Here is a 20,643-nt window from a genome sequence, read left to right on the forward strand (position 1 = left end):
TGGATGATGTGTGAGAGGCAGGAAAAGAAAGTACATCCTGCTTTAAGTGCAATTTGTATGTATACATCCCAGTACTCAAATGTGTTTGTGTGAGAAAATAAAGTATTATAATGGGAACTTGGGTGTATTTCTGATGTAACAATCAGTCATCTTCACAACTCAGGGATGTAAAACAGCGGCAGAAAAGTAATCGACATTGATTCTTCTGGAGCACAGACTACACAACCTAAAAAACACTGACTCAAATACATTATTATGATTATGATTATTATACAATATTATTGCTTTATAAAGTTGTTGTGGCAAATGTGTTATAAACCTACTTCCTCTGTTTTAACTCAAGCTCAAGTCAATTATTTGGTCATCTTCTTATTAACTATTTCATTCTGATACAACTTTATGTCGGTTAAAAGCAAATCAAAACTAATAAAACTGTTATTCTGTGTCTTAATATTTTCTTTAAAAGACTCACGTTGGTGGCTGACAATACAATGTGCAGCCAGCAGTTTTAGCAGCGGTACTTCAAACAGGGCCTGGTTAAACAGCAGCTCTCGGGCTGTAGGTCTTGTACTGGGATCACATTCGAGGCACTTCTGGATTAACTCCTACAAAAACAAACACCTGGGTCACACACTTCTGGACAAACCTGTTGTATACCCAAATGGGACTTTCAAAGACACATTACTGCACACACAAAACATGCAAACACCTAGTCCACCCTCTTTATCTCACCCTCTGCAGTGGGTCCTCCAGTAACTGTATGGCATTGTTGATGGCCTCCTGAGAAACATAAGAGGACTCTCCATTCCCCTGGATTTCCAAGAGCGCCATCTGCAACAGACAACACTGTTAACGCATTGCTTCAGGGGAGGGGGAGGGCCATTCTTTTATGTACTGTGGGTCCCATCTCACCTCTAAGGCACACATGCCAAATGAGTAGATGTCTACAGCCGTGGTGACATCATCAACAGCTACAATGAGCAAAAGAATAATTAAAAACACATACAGATTTTATATCATAGCTTACCATTACTTGGCATTCAATAACTAAGAAGTCCATATTACGTTAAATAAAAAATGGCTTAATAGAGAAACATATTCAAACATATTCATACATATATAACATATTTATACCTATTTATATTTATAACTATGGAAGTGAACACATTTTACCATTCTCTAATTCTATTGTGTTTTGTAAACATTAATGTGTCTTCTGACATCTTTCCAATATATCTGTATGATCCAGTTTACTCTCAATATCAGAAATAACTATTAAGAGTCATTGTATGTCTACCTCCATATTCAGGGGCAAAGAAGTGCATGTTCTTCTGTTCCTCATGACACGTCTTCACGTGGTTGTTGATGGTGTCTGGGGCAACTGCAGATGAAAAAGGAGGGGAGAATATGGAGGGGAGACAGAGAACAGTGAGAGAAGTGAGTACGACGCAGGAAGAAGAAATATAACGACAGAGGAAAGAGAAGAAAGAATGTGATACAGGGAGAAACAAGAGGTAGGGGAAAAGAAGAAATATCAAAATGACCTTTACACTGTGTAAACTATAGCGTGGGATGTTGAGAGTTTGAAAGCTGCTCTTTAGATGGAAGTAAGTTCAAAGAAGCTTTTGTGGCTTGAGTCATTGCAGTATGTGTACACACAACAGTGGTTTTCTCTAAACCACATAACACACTATACTCGTTCACAATGAGCAGGGTTATTTCGGTAAAGGGATATTACCACAACTTTTGTCACAAGAGAATTGTTGATTGTTCCGTGAAAGCACCGTATGAGATTGTTACTTTTGTTCATATAAAACTGGTACTGTGTAATCATGGAAATTCACTGTACAATTATGTGAAATTTCCAGCCTTTAATCCATAATTCAGTATCATTTGACTCCATCAACGGTGCTCCAGCTCCACTACTTAACCGTCTAAGATGAAACCGGTGTAACTCTATACCTGATCCGATCTTGATGAGCCCGTTGTGTTGGATGAAGATGGTGTCACAGGTCAGGTTGCCATGGAGGATGGGAGGGTCACATGAATGGAGATAACTGCAGTAAAGAAAGAAAAAAACATCCACAGACACAAACTATATGAGAAAGGGATTGGATTGATTTTTTTTGTTGTGTGAGTGCATTTTTCTAGAGTGACCACATTGAATTTAACGTAATGTTTGAAAAGGGGAAACCAACCTGAGAGCAGACAGGATCTGTGTGCACCATCTCTTCCAAGCCTGTAGGACCATACATCTTATCAGAGCGCTTACTCGCTGGTTTTCAATATAGAGTAACTTTGACTTTCATAATCTAATTTAACTTTGCATAAAACTGGTTCACAGCATATTTGCAAATTTGCAAATGCTTTCTATTCTTTCCTTTGCAGCCAAACACCAATAAATGAGTTTATGATATTATTGGTCCTTGCTTTGGAAAGCCCCTCTTATCCATGCTGTGATACAGGGGCTCTCACTTCTCACTTTATATGTAGGTCACGTACAGCAAGATCTACATTTACCATTATTCTATTAACGTAAATTTACATACAGTCGGTTATTACCTTTTCATTCATGGTTTTGTGATTCTTCTTTGTCTTCTTTAGAAACTGCTTCAAGCTTCCTGATGACATATATTCAGTTATGAAAATCACCTGAGGGAGAGGAAGAAATTAGGGGAAACCTGGTGGGCAGACACGATTTAAATACAAATAAAGATATTATACGTATTTAATTTGTAAATTATGATTCTACTTATGAAGACAGACAAATGATTTAATAATAATCCCATGTCTGCAATTTGAAGTCTGCCAATTACATCTTATGCAATTGATGTCATGTTTTGCCAGGTCTGAGACTCACCCTAGCCCGGTTGTCCTTTGTGTCGGCCCAGTATTTGTGAAACTTGACAATATTTGCATGTTCCAAATGGATCAGGTTATCAAATACTCCCTTCACTTTCTCCTAAAAACAGGGGAAATAAAACATGTTAAAGTATAATTCATTATAATACTGATTTATATAAGGACATTTTGCTTTTACACCGAGTATCACCTCTGTGCCGTAGCTGATGGGTAATATGTCTAAAATTCATGTGAACAAACTATAAAGAATCATTACTGTCTCTTATAAGGAGTGCAACCTTAATCTCATCAGGTTTGTGATATTACAGCTGCAACAATTAGTTGACTAGACGGTCATTAACCAGCAACTATTTTGATAATTAAGTAATTGTTGTGATTAGAAATTTCAAACAATGTGAGGATCTGCTGCTTTCCTTTCTCATATATGATACAACTGAATCAATTAATCAAGAAAATAATCAATTAATGAAATTATTTAAATGAAAATGATCATTACTTGAAGCCCTATAATAGACAATGCCAGAGATTGTGTGACACTAGTAAACTGTACACAAATTCTCAAGTTATGCTCGGACAGTCTCTAACTGCTTTGTAACAACAGAGGAGCATTTTTTAAAATATTTTCCACAAAAGGTAGAAATGCTTTCCTTTGAAGTAACTTGGTTTTTCTGCATTGCAGACACAGAGCTGCCTCATGCTCATTACTAGTTTGTGCGCAATATAGTAAAAGAAGTTTTACCCAATCGATCTTTATAGTTATCTTTGTGTATATGTGCTGAGGTATATAAAGATCTTTCATTGGTGTTCTTTTCCCCCTTCTTATACTGAGGGGGAAATCTTCACCATCCCTTGGAGGAGTTGACAGAGAAAAACTTTTTTGTTTGCTGTCCCAATCCATGTTGACTTATCTGTACAATTACATCTCAAGTCAAGATTATGTGACAATCAGCGCATAACACTCGAAGCGACTATCATTAGCTGTTTCATTCCTGTTCTGTGACAGCGAGCCTCACCTCCAGCTGCTTGAAGTTCTTCCTCTCTGAGATCATGACTTCATTCCACACTACCTCTACTCCTTCCTCTGTGTCCATGGCCAGGTATGCAACATCTATCCCTGGGACATTACGCTGATTCACCTACAGTGGCAGTGAACAGGAAACAGCTTATGAGATAATACTTTTGACTCTGAAATAAAGACACAAAAACAGCTCACAAAAAATAAACAGATTGTCGTTCCAATCTTGTGTTCTCACCATTTAACAGTTTCTTTCCATCTCTTTTCTATTGTTTGTTATTCTTTATAGCTATAGTATATATGTGCTAACCATGCCTTCTGCATTTAATTACTGAACAATGACAAGACGCTTGATTTATAAAATGCCGAAGTTGTTGTTTTTCTTGGGGGGGGTAATTGAAGCAATCATCCACTAAAGACTAATTTGTGGGAACCAATCCTCCTTTTTGTTAAAATATCACTGACTTAGTATCTTGATACTGATAAAAACTACATTTTGCATATGACAAATTCAGAACATTTATTCTCAATTAGAAGAACGTGATCTGATAACAGTAAGGAAAGATCTACATCGCAGTAATATTGCGATCCGTTAATTCAGCTGACTGCGTTTCATGACTCTGGTACACATACTCACAAGTCAAAAGCCACTTAAAATTGTGACTGATGCAGTGACGACAACTTCATGAGACACACTGCATGTGAGAAATTACCTCCTCTCTGCGCTTCTGCCAGCGGCCACAGGGACTCTCCTCCAGGATTTCTGACTCATCTTCACTCTCATCCTCATCCTCAGTTGGTGTGGTAGCAGGAGGCTGTATGGAGGCCACAGGGGAAGACACAGATGCCCCAACTGGTACCTGTTGAGTACTGCTGGACATGTGTCCTGCTGTGGGGTCTGGCATGTTTCCCTCTTCACTTGGAGCTCCTTTCCCCTGTGGATCCGACATCGCCACACAACTGGTTTGCTTGTTAGCTTTCCTTCCCTAAGCTCCAGTTGCTGGGCTGCAACAAGTGATAGGAAGCCTCTTTCTTGCTTTCTCCTCTCTCTGTTTGAGCTGCTCACACATCCATGTTGGTCTCTGGCCTGGCTTTCAACACGGTAGAGCTGAAGGAGAGAGGAGTGTAAACAAATGACACATGCGGGGGGAGATCAGGTAGCCACTGTTACTGGTGGCAATAAAGTTACAAGTATCGTCGTACTTTCACACCTGGGTTAGTTAGTTAACTAATAAGAGACGAAATGAGCATTGTGTCGGATGCTTTACTGGGCGCTTGGCCCCGGGGGCAAACAAACATTACTGTTACAGGACACTAAAACAACAACTCACTCAAACCAACGAGCCAACGTGGCTAGCTGTTGAAGGCTCTTGCTAATGTTCAACGTTAGCTTAGAGAAGTTCAGCCTCCCACTCCTTTGCTAACTTTTCCCCGGCTAACAAGCTAATGGAAGGTAAATAAACAAATAGCTCACGGAAAGTGAAGTAGCAGTGTGTAAATATCTTACCGTGAAACAGAAAACTATCCGCGAATAAATACCCTGGGGTTACATACTGATGAAGCTGTGAAAAGAGACGCTTTTATACAAAAATGCTAGTTCGTCATAAAATATGTTGCTGGCTTTCAAGTCCCTCTTAGCAGAAGTGGGAGGGGCGGGGCAGCGCTTAGGGAGCGCTTGTTTGCGCGCAGGAAACGCAGTGGTGTAGGGTTACTAAGTTACTAGACCATTAAAACAAGTAGAACACATGAGGTTTTAATGACAAATATTACCATTAATACAACGTTAAACAGTAACCTGTGATAGAGAGATACAATTGTGTTGTTGTTTTATTTAGTTAATGTTGTATAAGAGTGGCTGAGTCCGTGGAGTCGATGTTTAACGTCCCCCAACGTAATGTGTGTTTGTTTTAACTCCGTTAAGCACCGTGAAAACTAAATTATACAGCTTGTGTCGCTTCTTCAGCCACAAGATTTAATTCACTTATACTGAATAAAGACTTTCAAACAACCCACATTTAGTTCAACATTTATTGTGATGAGTCGTTTTATGTATTATATGTACCTTTTAAGCATAATTGCCGCCTTAATATTCATAATTCTTAAAAATACTAAAATCAAGCGCACTGGTTCTGATGGTGAGCAGCTCAAAGAACCATCAAGATAGTTCACATCCTAAATGCTAATTAGGACTGAGCGGGCGACAGCTAACGTTATGTAAAAATGTGTCCATATCTGAAATACCAGTTTCGGTAACTCATTAAACCCATACATGTTATGCTATTTGGCTATAACAAATACGTCTTTTTCCTGAAAAGAACAGTTTAACATTAGGGATCCAATCTACGGGGTTTAGGCGAAAGCGGAAGTTGTCGGGGGTGAACACTCTCGCCTCGCTTGTAGACGGTTTGTACAGCTGTTTCACGTTGCTAATATTCTGCGCAAGATGTTATCCACGATTTAGTTACATACAAGGCAACGATGCACACTGGCCGCTGGAAGATAAAGGGTTTCTTGTGTGTCAGTCTTCAGGATAAAAAGACCCCTGTGTTCGCCCACTATGCGGAGGCTTAACGACACCGACGCCGTCCGCATAGGTCGTATATAGCGGGTATTTTATGGAAGGTGGGACGAGGCAGAGGCGGTGAGGCTGGGGAGTCAGGACATCGGCAGAGCTGGAGAGCAGCGTTAGCAAGCTAGCTTTCGTGACAGTAGCGGCTGTAACGGTGACTTTTCTCTGCAACAGCCCGTAGTTCAGGTCATCATGGCTACGAATGGTAACAATGTAACGCCGGGGATGGGAGATATCATCCAGTTAAACGTCGGGGGGACAAGGTAAGCTTCGCCAGCCGGACAGCCCGACAGATGATGGTCATCATTTGGGAAATTTGAGCTCTGGCTACGTACGTGTATGATGATATCTGCATGGCCAAGCAGCCATGGATGTAGCTGAAGTAGATAACACCACTCAAGGTTGTGTACTTCATCAGTACTCTTCATCATTCACTTTATCACTCTCTTCCTCACGCACACACACACACACACGCACACACACACTCTGGTGTTTCTTGATATTTTAAATTGAACATATTCATACATCTGCATTATAACATTGGTGCGATTTAGTGATGAATTTCTTCAACAGGGCAGTTTCATGAATGGCATTCGTCTTGGTCAACAAATGATCCATCCACCATTTTCATGCTCATAATGTGTCACTGACCGATACATTTCTCACTGTGTTTGTAATAAATGTGCTACTGTTGTGTCTTTATACTCTAGGTTCAGCACCTCCAGACAGACTCTGATGTGGATCCCAGACTCTTTCTTCTCAAGGTTGGTTAAATGTCAGCATTTTGACTTTAAAAGCTGATGATACATGGAATTGATCTGATGAGGTTGTCAAGTTGACAAGTGTTATTCCTACAACTAATGACAAGTCACATGAATGCTATGCAGGTTGGATTGTGAAATGTTAGTATTTCTGGGTTATCTAGCAGCTCAACCAGATTAGATCTCTGATGAATCAATTGAATCATTTAGCCTACAAGTGCAGTGTCAGATATTATGAAGAAGATTCAGCTGTGCATAAAATGGAACTGAGTGTATCTACATAACCACAGTGAGCGTTATAACACGTACATGAAGTATTTGAAACCAGGGACCCAGACCAACATGAAATTAAATATACCTTCACTAGACTGCCCTTGAGACTAGACTAAATAAACTACTAGTAGTACTGCTGCTGCATATAGGAGTAGTACCAGAAACAGGTCAAAGTCAGCAGGCCATGGGGCATTTGTAACTTAGCAAAAAATGTATATTACATAATTAATGGTAAGTAGGGATGTTCCATCTTGCTTCATACTTCTACCATTCTGGTGATGGGAAATATCAGGAGATTACAATTACAGTCTGCTATGATTGGAAGAAGGTAGAAGATCAAGTCAGCTGCGTTACTTTTATCAATGTAAATGTTTTTTATTTTAATGAGGCAAACCTCTGGTCTTATATTCATCCAATGTCAATGTGAACACTGTGACAGTCAAATGCAAATTGTTGAATTACCCCAAAGTCATTTTTTCAATGCCAATGTGTTAAAGTTAAAAGTGTGTTAAAAGCTTCCTAAGATACAACAAAGCAAAAACAACACAGGGCATGCACTTTAAAGATGGATAAAGAACAAAAACATATATACATATAGAGTGACACTAGCACACTAGAGTTGTAAACAGGCAGATATACTGTAGATAGCAAGGGGGAAAATGCCATCCATTACAATATATGAAGTATGTATGTTTGAGCTTATGTGAGCACATGTTGTCAGTGAGTTATTTAGGTGTGATTCCTGCTCTAGAGGGGAACCCGCTGTTGAAGGGAAACAGCTGATTGGGGCTTGGAAAATACCACAGTCATAACAAACTCAAACACAGCCGACCAAGTAGTCAGTCTGTCTGCCAGTACACCTGTCTGCCTGCCTGCCTGTCAGTCAGTCTCGTTGCCCCCCGCTGTCTGCAGTGTACAGTCAATATAAAGTAATCTGTCATACAAACTTGCAGTACATGCTGATGCAGCACTAATCTGTAGTAGTGTAAAATCAAGTATTTTTTACCGTGCTAATAATTTGTATTTACTTCAGGTAGTGGTAACACTGCTGGTAAGTGGAAATGGAGAAGAAGGGTTTGGGTTAACTGGAGAAGTGTGTGTGTGTGTGTTTTTTCCAGTTTGCTGAGTGGAAGGATATCCACTCTTCGGGATGAAACTGGAGCTGTGAGTATAGCCTTTGTCTAGTCTTATTTGAAAAGTAGGACAGCATCTGCAGGCCACATCTGAAAATTCTCTAAAAGTTTCCAGCAGATAGGACATGGCATTAAATTTGTTCTGTTCTGATGCAACTTACTGAAATCTGACGCTTTGCCCTAAGATTATGTGTATCCTCACAAACAAATTCTTGTTAGATGAGACACTGTTTTGTACTGGTTTGTGTAGGACTACATTTAAATTACAGATGAATAATTCAATCATTTTTGATTGTGTTAAAGACAGTAAATTGTCACAAAGTTGTGATACAGCCCATGGCAAAACTAGAAAAGTAATTCCATTTAGAGAGAAAAGCATCAAATTCTCACGTCTGCGGGGATGGAACAAGCAGATGTTTTTATTACTGATTATCTAAATTGTTGTCAATTAATTTTCTTTTAATTCACCTAATCATCTCAGCACTATTTTTGTGTACGGTTCCTGCTCTGTTGTATTGATGTACATATTTTTACACCATTGATTAAGCCCTGCATTTTACATCATAATATATGTTCCTCTACTTCCAGATATTTATCGACAGAGACCCTACAGCTTTTGCCCCAATTTTAAACTTCCTCCGAACCAAAGAGTTGGACTTGCGGTAAGGAGTCACAACACTATTCAGAAATGATCCCTAAATGTTTATTTTATGAAGACATTGTGTTGAGTTTTGACCAGGATCTTACACTATACTTATGCTGCTTTTTCCTCTGTAGGGGTGTCAACATCAGCATCCTGCGACATGAAGCAGAGTTTTACGGGATTACTCCTTTAGGTATGTTGCTGTACAGAGGTTGTGTAGGAAATGGAAGTAGCAGCTTTGTTCTTAGCACAAGTAGTGACACGTATAGACATTATGGAAATGTCATAATGCCTGCATATCAAGTATTGTCTGTAGCTAATACATTTTTGTCACAAGATTTGTCAGCAGTCTCTACATGTCTTTGGTATTGCATACCAGCAGAGAAGGAAAGGGAAATGTTGTCCTGTATAGTCAAATGTGGTTTTGGCTTCAAATACAGCTTGACCGAGGCCAAATCCCATTACTGTTAGTTCCATGTACTTTAATGTTTTACTTCCTGTTTCAGTGTTTGTAACTTCCCTGCAGTGTCTAATTTACTTAAATGGGAAAGTTACCTTTGTGACAACTGATCACCTGGTTAAAATCACAATATACACAGCAGTGCACATGATACAAAGATACAAAGCAAAGTGATCACATACAATTTAAAGTGTATTGCTCCATTTCAAAGACAGTATCTACTCAGTAATGTATAATAAAACTTTGTAAAAATGACTAAAGAAAACACAAAATGAAGAAATACCATAGAGCAAAAGGATGATCAATTATGATATATGTCAATGAAAAAAATATACGAGCCAATGTATAGTCATAAGTAGATTAAACTTTTTTTTCTTCATATTTTGCAGCTATTAATAATTAGTCACTTAATCTTGTGTTTGTGTTTGTGCATGTGTGCAGTGCGGCGCCTGCTGCTCTGTGAGGAACTGGACCGCTCATCATGTGGAAGTGTGCTCTTCCATGGTTACCTGCCACCCCCAGGTAAAGATATGAAACTGAGCAATACAGAAAATGAACTGAAAATAGAGTAAAACCAATTAACTGTGAACAGAATATTGTACAGATGTTCCAAAAGCAGTTGCTCAATTACTAAATCCAAATTATATTTATTCATCTTGGTGTATCTTTTCTTGACAGCCATCCCTGCCCGCAAGTTGAGCCCTGCCTCAGCAGCCACTGGCTCCTCCGCTGATGAACGACCGGGTCCAAGTGGAGCAGAGGGCTTCACCCGCGTTGGTCCCCCTCCTCACCCTTCCCTCTCTGGCCCACCTGGAACAGATGACAACCACAAACTGGGTGAGTAATCCATCTCTATATAAGTTTCATCTTATCTTAGCTTAAAAAAGACTTTGACAGTCACCCTGGTAGGGAGGGAGAGAGGGAGAGGGAGAGGGAGAGAGAGAGAGAGAGTATAGTAGATGTACTGTTTATGCTCTTCCACATCTGTGTGTGCTTGTGTTTCTGTGCGTGTGCATTAATGCTGGAGCTAATGTGACCTGACACATCCTTTTAGTGCGCTGACTGAGGTAGCCTACTTACACATTGGCCCAGTCTCCGTTGAGGATGATATCAGACAATATAGTGAGCTACAGTAAACAAAGACTGTCTGTGCTCTGGACTGATGGAGAAGAATTTGGGATTGGAGTTTTATATCATGCAATCATTTGAAATTAAATTTACATTTGAATCGCTGCCCTCATTTCTATTTCATTCAGCAGTTAGGATAATGACAAAAATGAAGTTAAAACAAAATGGAAATTCAGTCTGATTATCAGGCTATGAAAGTAGTGTGTTTATTTGTATTTCATGTGTGTGTGTTTGTTTATTTGTGTAGGTCCTGTGGTTGACCCCAGGAAGGTGCTGATTATAGCGGGACACCACAACTGGATTGTAGCAGCTTATGCACACTTTGTCATCTGCTATAGGTAATACTGCCACAACCTGATTGGTTCAAACATTTACTATCCACTCTATAGTTCATAACAGGGAGACGTTACATTTTTAATGAAGATGGAGTCATTATCTGTTGTGTCTCATATTTCTCACTAAATGCTCTTATATCTGTACCAATACAAAATGTGTCATCTAAATATCTATAACTGAAAAAGCCTGAAAAAATCTAAGTGGAATTGATTCAGGGCAAATGTATAAAAGCAAACAAAGGTGTCAACTTGGTTCAACCATTTAGGTCTATGTCAGTGTGTGTTGTCCACATCCGTATGAAGGCTCATAGGACTTTGACACGGATAGGATGAAAAAAGTCATTAAAAGCATTCCTCCTTTTTGTTAAACTGTCCTTATCATTTCAGTTATGAAACACTGTTGGTCCTTTGAGTAAGAATAAAAGCAGAGGGAAATGTTTGCTCGTGTGTGCTCTCGTTACAGGATAAAGGAATCTTCTGGATGGCAGCAGGTGTTTTCCTCCCCCTACCTTGACTGGACCATTGAACGCATCGCGCTTAACGCCAAGGTGGTTGGTGGCCCGCATGGAGACAAGGACAAGATGGTGGCCGCCGCCTCTGAAAGCAGTATCATCCTCTGGAGCATCCAAGATGGAGGCAGCGGCAATGAGATAGGTAAAGAGATAGTTACTGCATGATTCCTACTGACCCTACAGGAGAATCAGGAAAACCTCTCTAAATCTGTACAGAATAATGCCACTTAAACTAGAACCATATATTTTAAAACATGTTTCACACATTAATTGCACGAGGGAAAGGGAATTAAATATTTAGGTCTGAGGCACAAAAAATCCTCCAATTTCACATCATGGCTTCAGTCACTGGTATGCACACACAAGAAGTGTCTAAACTGGATAAAATGACAACAAGATGGCAAGAGGTAATGTGCCTTGAATTATTATTTTCTTTTATGCATATGTTATTTCATGCAGTCTCTGTGACTTGGCCTTCACCCTCCACCCACTTTACCCATGGCTACAAATGTACACTATCTCTTATCTCTCCCCACCACCACAGGTGTATTCAGTCTCGGTGTACCTGTTGATGATCTCTTCTTCATCGGGAACCAGCTGGTGGCTACAAGCCATACAGGGAAGGTTGGGGTGTGGAATGCCGTCACACAGCATTGGCAGGTAGGAGGGGCATGTGAGTGTGTGTTTCTCTTCCACGTGTGTGATTTACTAAGTGATCAAACATTACATTAAGGTTACAGGGGGTCAGTGAGTGTGTGTATTCAACTAAATGTCAGCAGATGTTTGTATACTGTGTGCTTGTATTTGACTTTATTGAACGTGCAGTATGTGTGCTTTCAAACACTGTACTGTGAGATCACGTTTTTGTGTGTGTGTGTGTGTGTGTGTGTTAGGTTCAAGACGTGGTTCCTATTACCAGTTGTGACACAGCAGGATCCTTCCTACTACTGGGCTGTAACAATGGATCTATCTACTACATAGGTACACACATTTATACACACAAACACATGCACACACCCAGGGTTAGCTTCTGTCTGTCACTCAGTTTACTGGATGTTTGTGAATGGAAGTACTCTTTACAAGAAAAGGATATGATACAGCAAATGACAGCCTTTTCATAGATTATCTAAAGGATTGTGAGTCAATAAGGGGATTGAATAATGTATCTAGACTTAATAAAATCAAACCTGTCAAACCTCAGTGCATTAATATTTTGTCTTGTTCTTTTCAGACATGCAAAAGTTTCCACTGAGGATGAAGGATAATGATCTTCTAGTGACAGAGCTTTATCATGACCCTTCAAATGATGCCATCACTGCACTGTCTGTCTACCTCACGCCTAAGACCAGTCAGTGCAGTTTTCTTTTTATCCATGCATATTTTTCTCCTCTAAAAAAGAAAATTGACTTAAAAAATACACCACCTCTTGTTTCCCTCCCTCAGTTTCCCCTCCTGGGATATAAACAGGCAGTTTTGGATGTAACATAAATCACAGTAACTGACCTGTATTAAAACGTTGTGTCCTCTCTGTGCTCTCAGGTGTGAGTGGGAACTGGATAGAGATAGCCTACGGGACTAGCAGCGGTGCGGTCAGAGTGATCGTGCAACACCCGGAGACAGTGGGATCGGGTCCCCAGCTCTTTCAGACATTCACTGTGCACAGAAGCCCGGTGACAAAGATTATGCTGTCTGAGAAACATCTGGTATCAGGTGAGGAAGGTGTAACATGCAGGAGGGGTTAAACAGACATAAAATAAAATAAAAATCGGTAATAGAGGAATATACTACATAATGGCACAAGTGCAGACTTTTGACACAGCCTAATAATCTTTTGTTCATTGTGTTCTCTGTTACGCACCTGGGTGTATAGATGGAAAAATGATGTGGTTGTTTGTGTTCTGTGTGTGTTAGTGTGTGCGGACAACAACCACGTTCGGACGTGGACAGTGACCCGGTTCAGAGGGATGATCTCCACCCAGCCAGGCTCCACTCCACTGGCTTCCTTCAAAATACTGTCCCTGGAGGAGACAGAGAGCCACGGGAGCTACTGCTCTGGGAATGATATAGGTGGGTAAAGAAGAGAAGATGCAAAGAATCCGAAGAAAAGTGAAAGATTTATGTGAAGGATGTCTGATACTGTGCTTGGAACAGACAAACAGGTTTGGGAGTGACATTTAACGGTTAGATCTTAGTTTTGCATTCAAATTCTGTAGATAGCAGGTACACTATGTGCACATTTGAATATGTGTGTTTCCAGCTGTTCACCTTATCTGCGTTTTTATCTTTAACTTGATCAAAGAGCTGGTGCATTGCCTGAAAGAGCCACAATCACGCACACATCACTTGCAAAAGAGGACAAATCGAGCATTAATAATCATTTTCAAAATGTTCAAGCACCGTAGTTTTGTGTTCTACTAAATGTTTGATGTGCAGGTAGAGACTAAGTGTTTTCTGCTCTTAGGTCCATTTGGAGAGAGAGACGATCAGCAGGTTTTCATACAGAAGGTGATCCCCATCACCAACAAACTGTTTGTGAGACTGTCATCTACTGGAAAGAGGTAGAATATTCTCAACCTGTCTTTCTCTTTCAGTTTTGCTCCTCTGATCTTTATTGAACTGTCTTTTATTGTCACTAAATTTCTTTCTATTCAACTTATCTGTAGGCTGTTGGTACTTCTTCTGTTTGCATGCTAACATGTTAATGTGTGTGTGTGTGTGTGTGTGTGCGTGCTTGTAAGGATCTGTGAAGTGCAGTCAGTGGACGGGACCACCATCTCTTGCTTTATGGTACGGGAGTGTGAGGGTTCGAGTCGGATGGGGTCGCGACCTCGGCGCTATCTGTTCACCGGTCATGGCAACGGCAGCATCCAGATGTGGGACCTGACCACTGCAATGGACACTGCTAACAAAGGAGAGGAGAAGAAGAAAGAAGGTGAGGAAATATCAGTGGAAGAAGGAAGGGAGGTTGAGAGAGAGAGAGAGAGAGATAGTGTGTTAATGGGAGAAGTGATGAAAAACAACAGGACTGAAAGAAAGAATGTCTATGGCTGCATTTAATCACCTAGAAAAAACATTAAATATTCTGAATAGACTGATTCTGGGATTAAATGTAATAGTTTGTTTTGATGAAATGCTGTGTGTGTGTTTGATAGATGTAGGTGGGCCTACAGAAGAGGAGCTGCTGCAGCTGTTGGACCAATGCGACCTGAGCACCTCCCGCTGTGCTACACCAAATATTAGCCCCGCCCCATCTGTGCTGCACCACACACGCCTCAGAGAGTCCTGCTCGAGGTTAGAGAGAACGTTCACACACAGCACATTAAACAGATGGACACATGCGAAATAAGGAAATCAACTATCAACTATGGCCAACACTTCACCTTCCTAACTCTACTACAGATACATCCGTACATACATTTATGTATTATTTATTTGTATCAGTACCGTAATCCCAATAAATAAGATAATCTTACCTGTATCATTCACCTTCATGTCTTTCAGTCTGCAGTTACAGGCCCCAGAGCCCATTCCTGAGAGCCAGGCTACTTATGGAGCTGTGCGACCCTACAGAGAGAGCCCCCTGCTGGCCCGTGCTAGACGAACAGAGTCCTTCCACAGCTACCGGTAAAATAATATTCGTCTCACTGTACACATACATTATGCAGATGCAAATAGATCAATCCCAAACCAGGAGTCAGGACTCCTAGTTTTAAAATACAGTATACAATAATCTGATTGTTTGTCTGCATTTTATTTATTTATCTTTCCACCTGTAACTGACTCCATCCATCTATCTGTATGTAGAGACTTCCAGAACTTCAGCCTGAGTCGAGGTATCTTGGACAGCACAGGTCAGACGTCCACACAGGGCCCCGGCCAGACCCCTGACGCCCGCCGTTCGCTCTGTGACTTTGGGCCTGAGGACAGTGAGAGGAGAGCCACAGCTATGGAGTTCTGGGCTTGCCGAACAGCCGGTTCAAGCTCTACAACAAATATCGGGGCTATGATGACAGCTGGCGTTTCCGGGGTGAAGGCAGAAGGCAATCAAGAGTTTCCACGGCAACCTCCCGACAGCCCGATTCCTGGAGGCGACGTCAGGCGAAAGGTGCACCCGCAACCAGAGGAGGGAGAGGGATCAGGGGGAGACGGGGCGAAGGCGGAGGGAGGTGTTAAGAAGAGGGGAGTACTAGAAGGAGGCTTTCTGGGGAGGAAGAGGGCTCCCCCAGTGCCCCACCTCTCCTCCCTCCCCTCTGGATCTGATGGTGGTGGCAGCGACTCATCTTCCAATGCCTCCCCCTCCCCAACCAAACTTTCTTCCTCCACATCACCGCGACACAGGAAGCTGGCCCCTGAGCTGTCCAATCAGGACAGCAGCCTGTGACACACCATGTGCCCACCAGCCCTTTCTTTTCACCCCAATCAGAGGAGTCATCTTGTGGAGGCTTCCTGTAGGTGCGTGTGGGAGATGAGGCCTGGATATCTCCGTGGAGAAGGAATGTGGCTTGAGCTACAGGAAACCACTTCAATTGCTCATACTCCACTTTTCACCCCACCCTAACAACGTTTGTTTTTATTCTTTTGTTGTTGTTTTTTGATGGCTCATGATGTAACTGGATAATGGACCTTCTTCTGTGGGGACTCACACACAAGATGCTAACATGTTGGAATGAGTCTATGTCTCAGGATGAGTCTCCTTAACTCAGTTCGCTCCCTACGCTGAAAAACTTTTATTTAAATCTTTTTTTTAATTTAATTTAGTGGAATCCAAACATTGGTGTCATACTTTCAACGACACAATCTGACATCAAGAAGAAGCAGTCATAACATCCAAATGCTGACAGCATGCCATCTCATCAACCAGGGCAGGAATGCATTGTGTTTTTGATTTTTTTTTTAAAGATTTTACCTTCTATCACACATACTATCTCAGTTTGCTTCGGGTGTTTGCTTCAGGTTTTCTTAACAGGTGGTGAGGGGGGTACTTTGAGGCATAAATCGGATGGCAGTATGGCTGCTCAGATCATCCTGGAGAACTGCTGAAATTGGTTTCTCTCACTGTGTTGAAGTTGTTCATTCTACATCTTAACATACAGTAACTACAGGAGCATGCAAACGTCTGTTAGGCTAGGGCGTGTCGTTGCTGCCTGTTTGGTGGAAGCACAAGCTTTTGGCCACTGATTTGGATGTTGAATCAGTAACTCATCAAGGTTCATCAAAATAAAAAAATCAAGCAAATAAGCACAGTACTAGTAATAGAATAGAAACACTATCCAGGGAGTGCTTTATCTTCTGAGAACCTTTAACAGCTAATTGAATTAACAAAGGCACAGCTTCAATTTTTATCAGAAGTGTTTTTATTGATTTGTAGTTTGGTGGGAACGACTTCGTTCAAAATCAGACCTAAATTATTTAAGCTTACACGAAACATCTGCTTTGGAACAAAATGTAAAATCTGAGAGAAACTTGAGACTAACTTCAACTTTCACAAAAAAAAAAACATTTTCAAAGATAGAAAACAGAAAAAGCAGCAACTCCTTACATTTGAGAAGCTGAAACCAGCACAGTTAAAACTTTACATATTTGGTAATTATCCAAACAAACTAATAGTTTGAGCACTAGTTCCATATAGATTTATCAAAAAGATCAGGCCCCCTTAGGAAGACAGAACTCGTGATGATGTCAAGTGTCTCTGACAGTATGTGTAATTCGTCGTTCAGTGAATTTTTACTTAAACTTACATTAAACATGTTACCCTAGCTAGAATCTTGGCAGCTACTTGAATCCTAATGCTGCAGCCAGAGACACAACGGTTATTGTTTGACACTAAAAGCCAACAGTCAGCAAGCAGTAAAGTCATTTTGCAGCTCCAGCAATGCAGTAAAACCTTCCTGGGGTTGTTGTTTGACGGCGCAATGACAACTATGCAACAGTGGAGTTAAGATGCAGAACTTCCAAACTAACGCGGCTTCAGGACAGGCAAGCGGCGATGTGTTACACACAGGCCGACTGCATTATTATCATTGTACTAACGGTAGCATAAAAGCCTCCTTGCTCTTCAACAAAGGCAAAAAAAATGGAAACTGCCCTGCGCAACATGTGACAAGCAGTGTATAGGCCTTTTTCACAGCAGACAGTTTGACTTGCAGGAAAGGCTCAGGTGAATGTGATGGCCCAGTTACATCAAGTGCCCCAGTAAGCCATGACAGTGAGCCAGCATGCACAATACCAGGACCCTGGAACTGGCTCACCTATATGGAATGCAGTCATGATCAATTACAAATGTGCTTCTCCTGCCACGGCGAGCCATTTGCATGAAACATCTGTTAATGTGAGCACACAGCTGGAGCCTTTCAGTCAGTGTTTTAATTTATTTCGGAGATTGAAGATCACGTTCACGCGCTAATGGAATCAACTTCAGCTACATTTATACAGAAATCTGTTTTTAATGCTTTGTGGTATACAGTATATGACCTTTTCCTTAATGTCTAAACAAAGACAGTTCACACAGTTAGAAAAAGCAGTGGTGCCTGTGCGAGATCACACTAACTATTATTATTATTTATATTTTATTTTTTTACAGTATCACAATTTAACTACACTCAACTCAGAACTCAAAAGGACCTACACTACATCACTTTACTCCCTTTGAAACAGATTTTAATGTGTCTTGTTTTGGATGACTGTTGCAGTGCCTTATTTAACTCGTTTGACGGTTATCAGCCTGTTTGTGTGTTTTCATTGAAAAGGATTCTGACCAAAGGCTTGTGAAGACTGAGCTCATTGTGGAGCCACGTAACGGACCTGTCCACTCTTGGCTGTGGCTGGAATTGCCTCACAGCACATTTACATCAGGCCAAATTAGATTTCATTAATGGTCACTTGAATTGATAGGCATTACATATTAAATTATCAGCATCTATTGTAAACTGTAAATAATCTTGACGTAGATTAAAACTGGAAAGTCCATCCTTCCTCCCGAGACCTGGGGATTTTTTTTTAATCTGCAGTTTGTTCTTTGTAGTTTGAGGAGAACCAACTCATGCTCTGTAGGAAACAATGCACCTTGGTTCTGATATCGTTGTGAAGGCCTAAAAGGACAGCTCAAAAATGGCAGCAACCTTAATTAGCTATTAACTTATTATTTACCGTTCGACCCATCAGATCCCCTGTGACATTTCCACTAGCTGTTTATTTGGAACCAGCCCCGCTCTTGATCTACGGTACTTTTTTAATAAGCATTGTGGGGACAACTGTAAAAATTGGTGACGGTAAAAATAACGAGAAAAACTATCCTGAAATGTTATTTATACTTTGCCAAATCCAGCAGCTATATAACCTCTTTTGAAGTAGTGTTTAGCACTTTGCTTATCGTTTTAATTTCAAAAGATGAACTGAGCGCGTGGTCCCTGCTTGTAAAAAGATGTACAATTTGATACACTCATTTACTGTATGGAAACAGACATACATATTCAAAACAAAATCCTAATAATGGATGCATTGATGTGTGTTGATACTTACACTGTTGTTCTTTACATATTGTTGATAATCATATAATGCCTATATTGATATCACCATGCTATTGGACCTAACTGCATTTGCACTTGCACTATTAAGACTAATATTAAAAGTAACTTGCTAGTGTTTATTTTATATATGAAAACAAACTATATAGTTTAATGGGTATTTCCGCACATAACTGTTTGTCTGTCCTTATCTGTTGTTCCTCAGTTCCTCTCTGGCTATGTTTACATTTTATTACAGCCAGATTCTAGTGAGCTAAAATGAATACCTATCTGTATGTCACTGTTTTACATTGTGTATGTTTTAAAATGTTGCATTATGTTGTAATATTATTTACAGTTGCCTACAGTACTGACCCATGATCAAATATAATGTTGACATTGAACTTTCAGAGTCTCAGTGTTCATTCATTTTAAACTACAACTGTGTTCACTAAAAGCTCTCAGAACTGGACATTTTTACTTTCTTGAACTCTCATAAGATTAAGATGTTAATGCACAGTGATGAAATAAAGTCGTATTGTCATTTTTCCATTCTGAAGAAGACGGCAAACAATTAGATCATTCAAAATTGTCCAAAGCTGAAAAGTATAGCATCAGTTTGCAGACAAACAACATGAGATTGTTCCAGGACCATTAACTTCACTCTGGATTTCCAGGAAAATGTCATCAACAGAAAAAAATATTTGGGATGTGAAAAGAAACCAAACCATCAGTGCTCATGGTAATTGATTTTATAGTAGTTAAAGTTTAAATTTTGACCTTTAGAACTAGACTCAGTAAAAGGGGAAATCAGGCTGAAACAAATGCGGTCAGTCACTGCTGATTCTTTAGCACTCGGTTTGTGTGGATAACCTGCCAGAGTGCACAATTTTTGTTTTGTTTGAGCGTCACAGATGTGTGTATGTGTCTCCCCAGCGCTTTCATTTCACTAACCTTCCCGTTCAGACAGTCTCCTCTCTCTGAGACGCCGTCTGTCGTCATCGTGATTTATGAGTTTAATAAAACCCTGTGTGTGTGTGTGTGTGTGTGTAGCTCAGGGCCATACTGTCCCTTACAATCACTCCACAAGCTCTCTTTTCACAACCTCTCCCTCCCTCCGTGGCTGACAATAGCTGTGAATGTGGCTGTGAATGTTTTAGAAGTGCCCTTGTCAGACTGGTGTCCTTGAGTGAGGGCATGGTTGTTACTGCCACTTTGTTAATTTCAAACTTGCCTTGATGTTCCCTTAAGGGACGCTGGAGCAAAACTAAATTACTGTTGCATGGTTTTGATGGAGATACGGCACCTCTGTGTGTTTGTGTGGTAACTACCAGCTGATAGCACATCTGTGTTTTACCAACTCAGCAGAAACGGACTGAAATGGCGTTTTATCTTCAGCTAGATCACCATGAGTCTCTGTGAGGAACAACTTTATATATATATATATATA

At 40.5% G+C, this 20,643-nt stretch overlaps 2 protein-coding genes across 2 annotated transcripts in view; one reads left to right on the forward strand and one right to left on the reverse strand.

Moving 5' to 3' along the window:
• Positions 1 to 5,516, reverse strand: part of LOC118321009 (nuclear receptor-binding protein-like) — a 13,309-nt gene extending 7,793 nt beyond the window's left edge. Inside the window, exons 1-11 of the mRNA XM_035652165.1 lie at positions 5,385 to 5,516; positions 4,591 to 4,985; positions 3,876 to 3,998; positions 2,861 to 2,962; positions 2,563 to 2,652; positions 2,199 to 2,239; positions 1,963 to 2,057; positions 1,298 to 1,381; positions 913 to 971; positions 733 to 831; positions 473 to 605 (exon numbers count right to left, since the gene is read on the reverse strand). Coding sequence (XP_035508058.1) covers positions 473 to 605; positions 733 to 831; positions 913 to 971; positions 1,298 to 1,381; positions 1,963 to 2,057; positions 2,199 to 2,239; positions 2,563 to 2,652; positions 2,861 to 2,962; positions 3,876 to 3,998; positions 4,591 to 4,827 — 1,063 coding nt within the window. The 5' untranslated portion in view covers positions 4,828 to 4,985; positions 5,385 to 5,516. The remainder of the gene's footprint in view (positions 1 to 472; positions 606 to 732; positions 832 to 912; positions 972 to 1,297; positions 1,382 to 1,962; positions 2,058 to 2,198; positions 2,240 to 2,562; positions 2,653 to 2,860; positions 2,963 to 3,875; positions 3,999 to 4,590; positions 4,986 to 5,384) is intronic.
• Positions 5,517 to 6,296: 780 nt separating this feature from the next.
• On the forward strand, positions 6,297 to 19,601 carry kctd3 (potassium channel tetramerization domain containing 3). Its single transcript, XM_035652432.1, has 19 exons — positions 6,297 to 6,709; positions 7,157 to 7,210; positions 8,599 to 8,644; positions 9,202 to 9,275; positions 9,391 to 9,449; positions 10,158 to 10,238; positions 10,395 to 10,553; positions 11,092 to 11,182; positions 11,643 to 11,833; positions 12,236 to 12,351; positions 12,585 to 12,672; positions 12,923 to 13,039; positions 13,231 to 13,401; positions 13,603 to 13,758; positions 14,153 to 14,249; positions 14,430 to 14,623; positions 14,844 to 14,982; positions 15,193 to 15,315; positions 15,496 to 19,601. The coding sequence occupies exons 1-19, from the start codon at positions 6,639 to 6,641 to the stop codon at positions 16,070 to 16,072; spliced, it is 2,604 nt and encodes an 867-aa protein (XP_035508325.1). The 5' UTR covers positions 6,297 to 6,638; the 3' UTR covers positions 16,073 to 19,601.
• Positions 19,602 to 20,643: the final 1,042 nt, after the last annotated feature.

Source organism: Morone saxatilis, unplaced genomic scaffold (genome assembly GCF_004916995.1).
Source record: "Morone saxatilis isolate NCDOM2014 unplaced genomic scaffold, NCSU_SB_2.0 Contig11, whole genome shotgun sequence".
Lineage (NCBI taxonomy): Eukaryota > Metazoa > Chordata > Actinopteri > Moronidae > Morone > Morone saxatilis.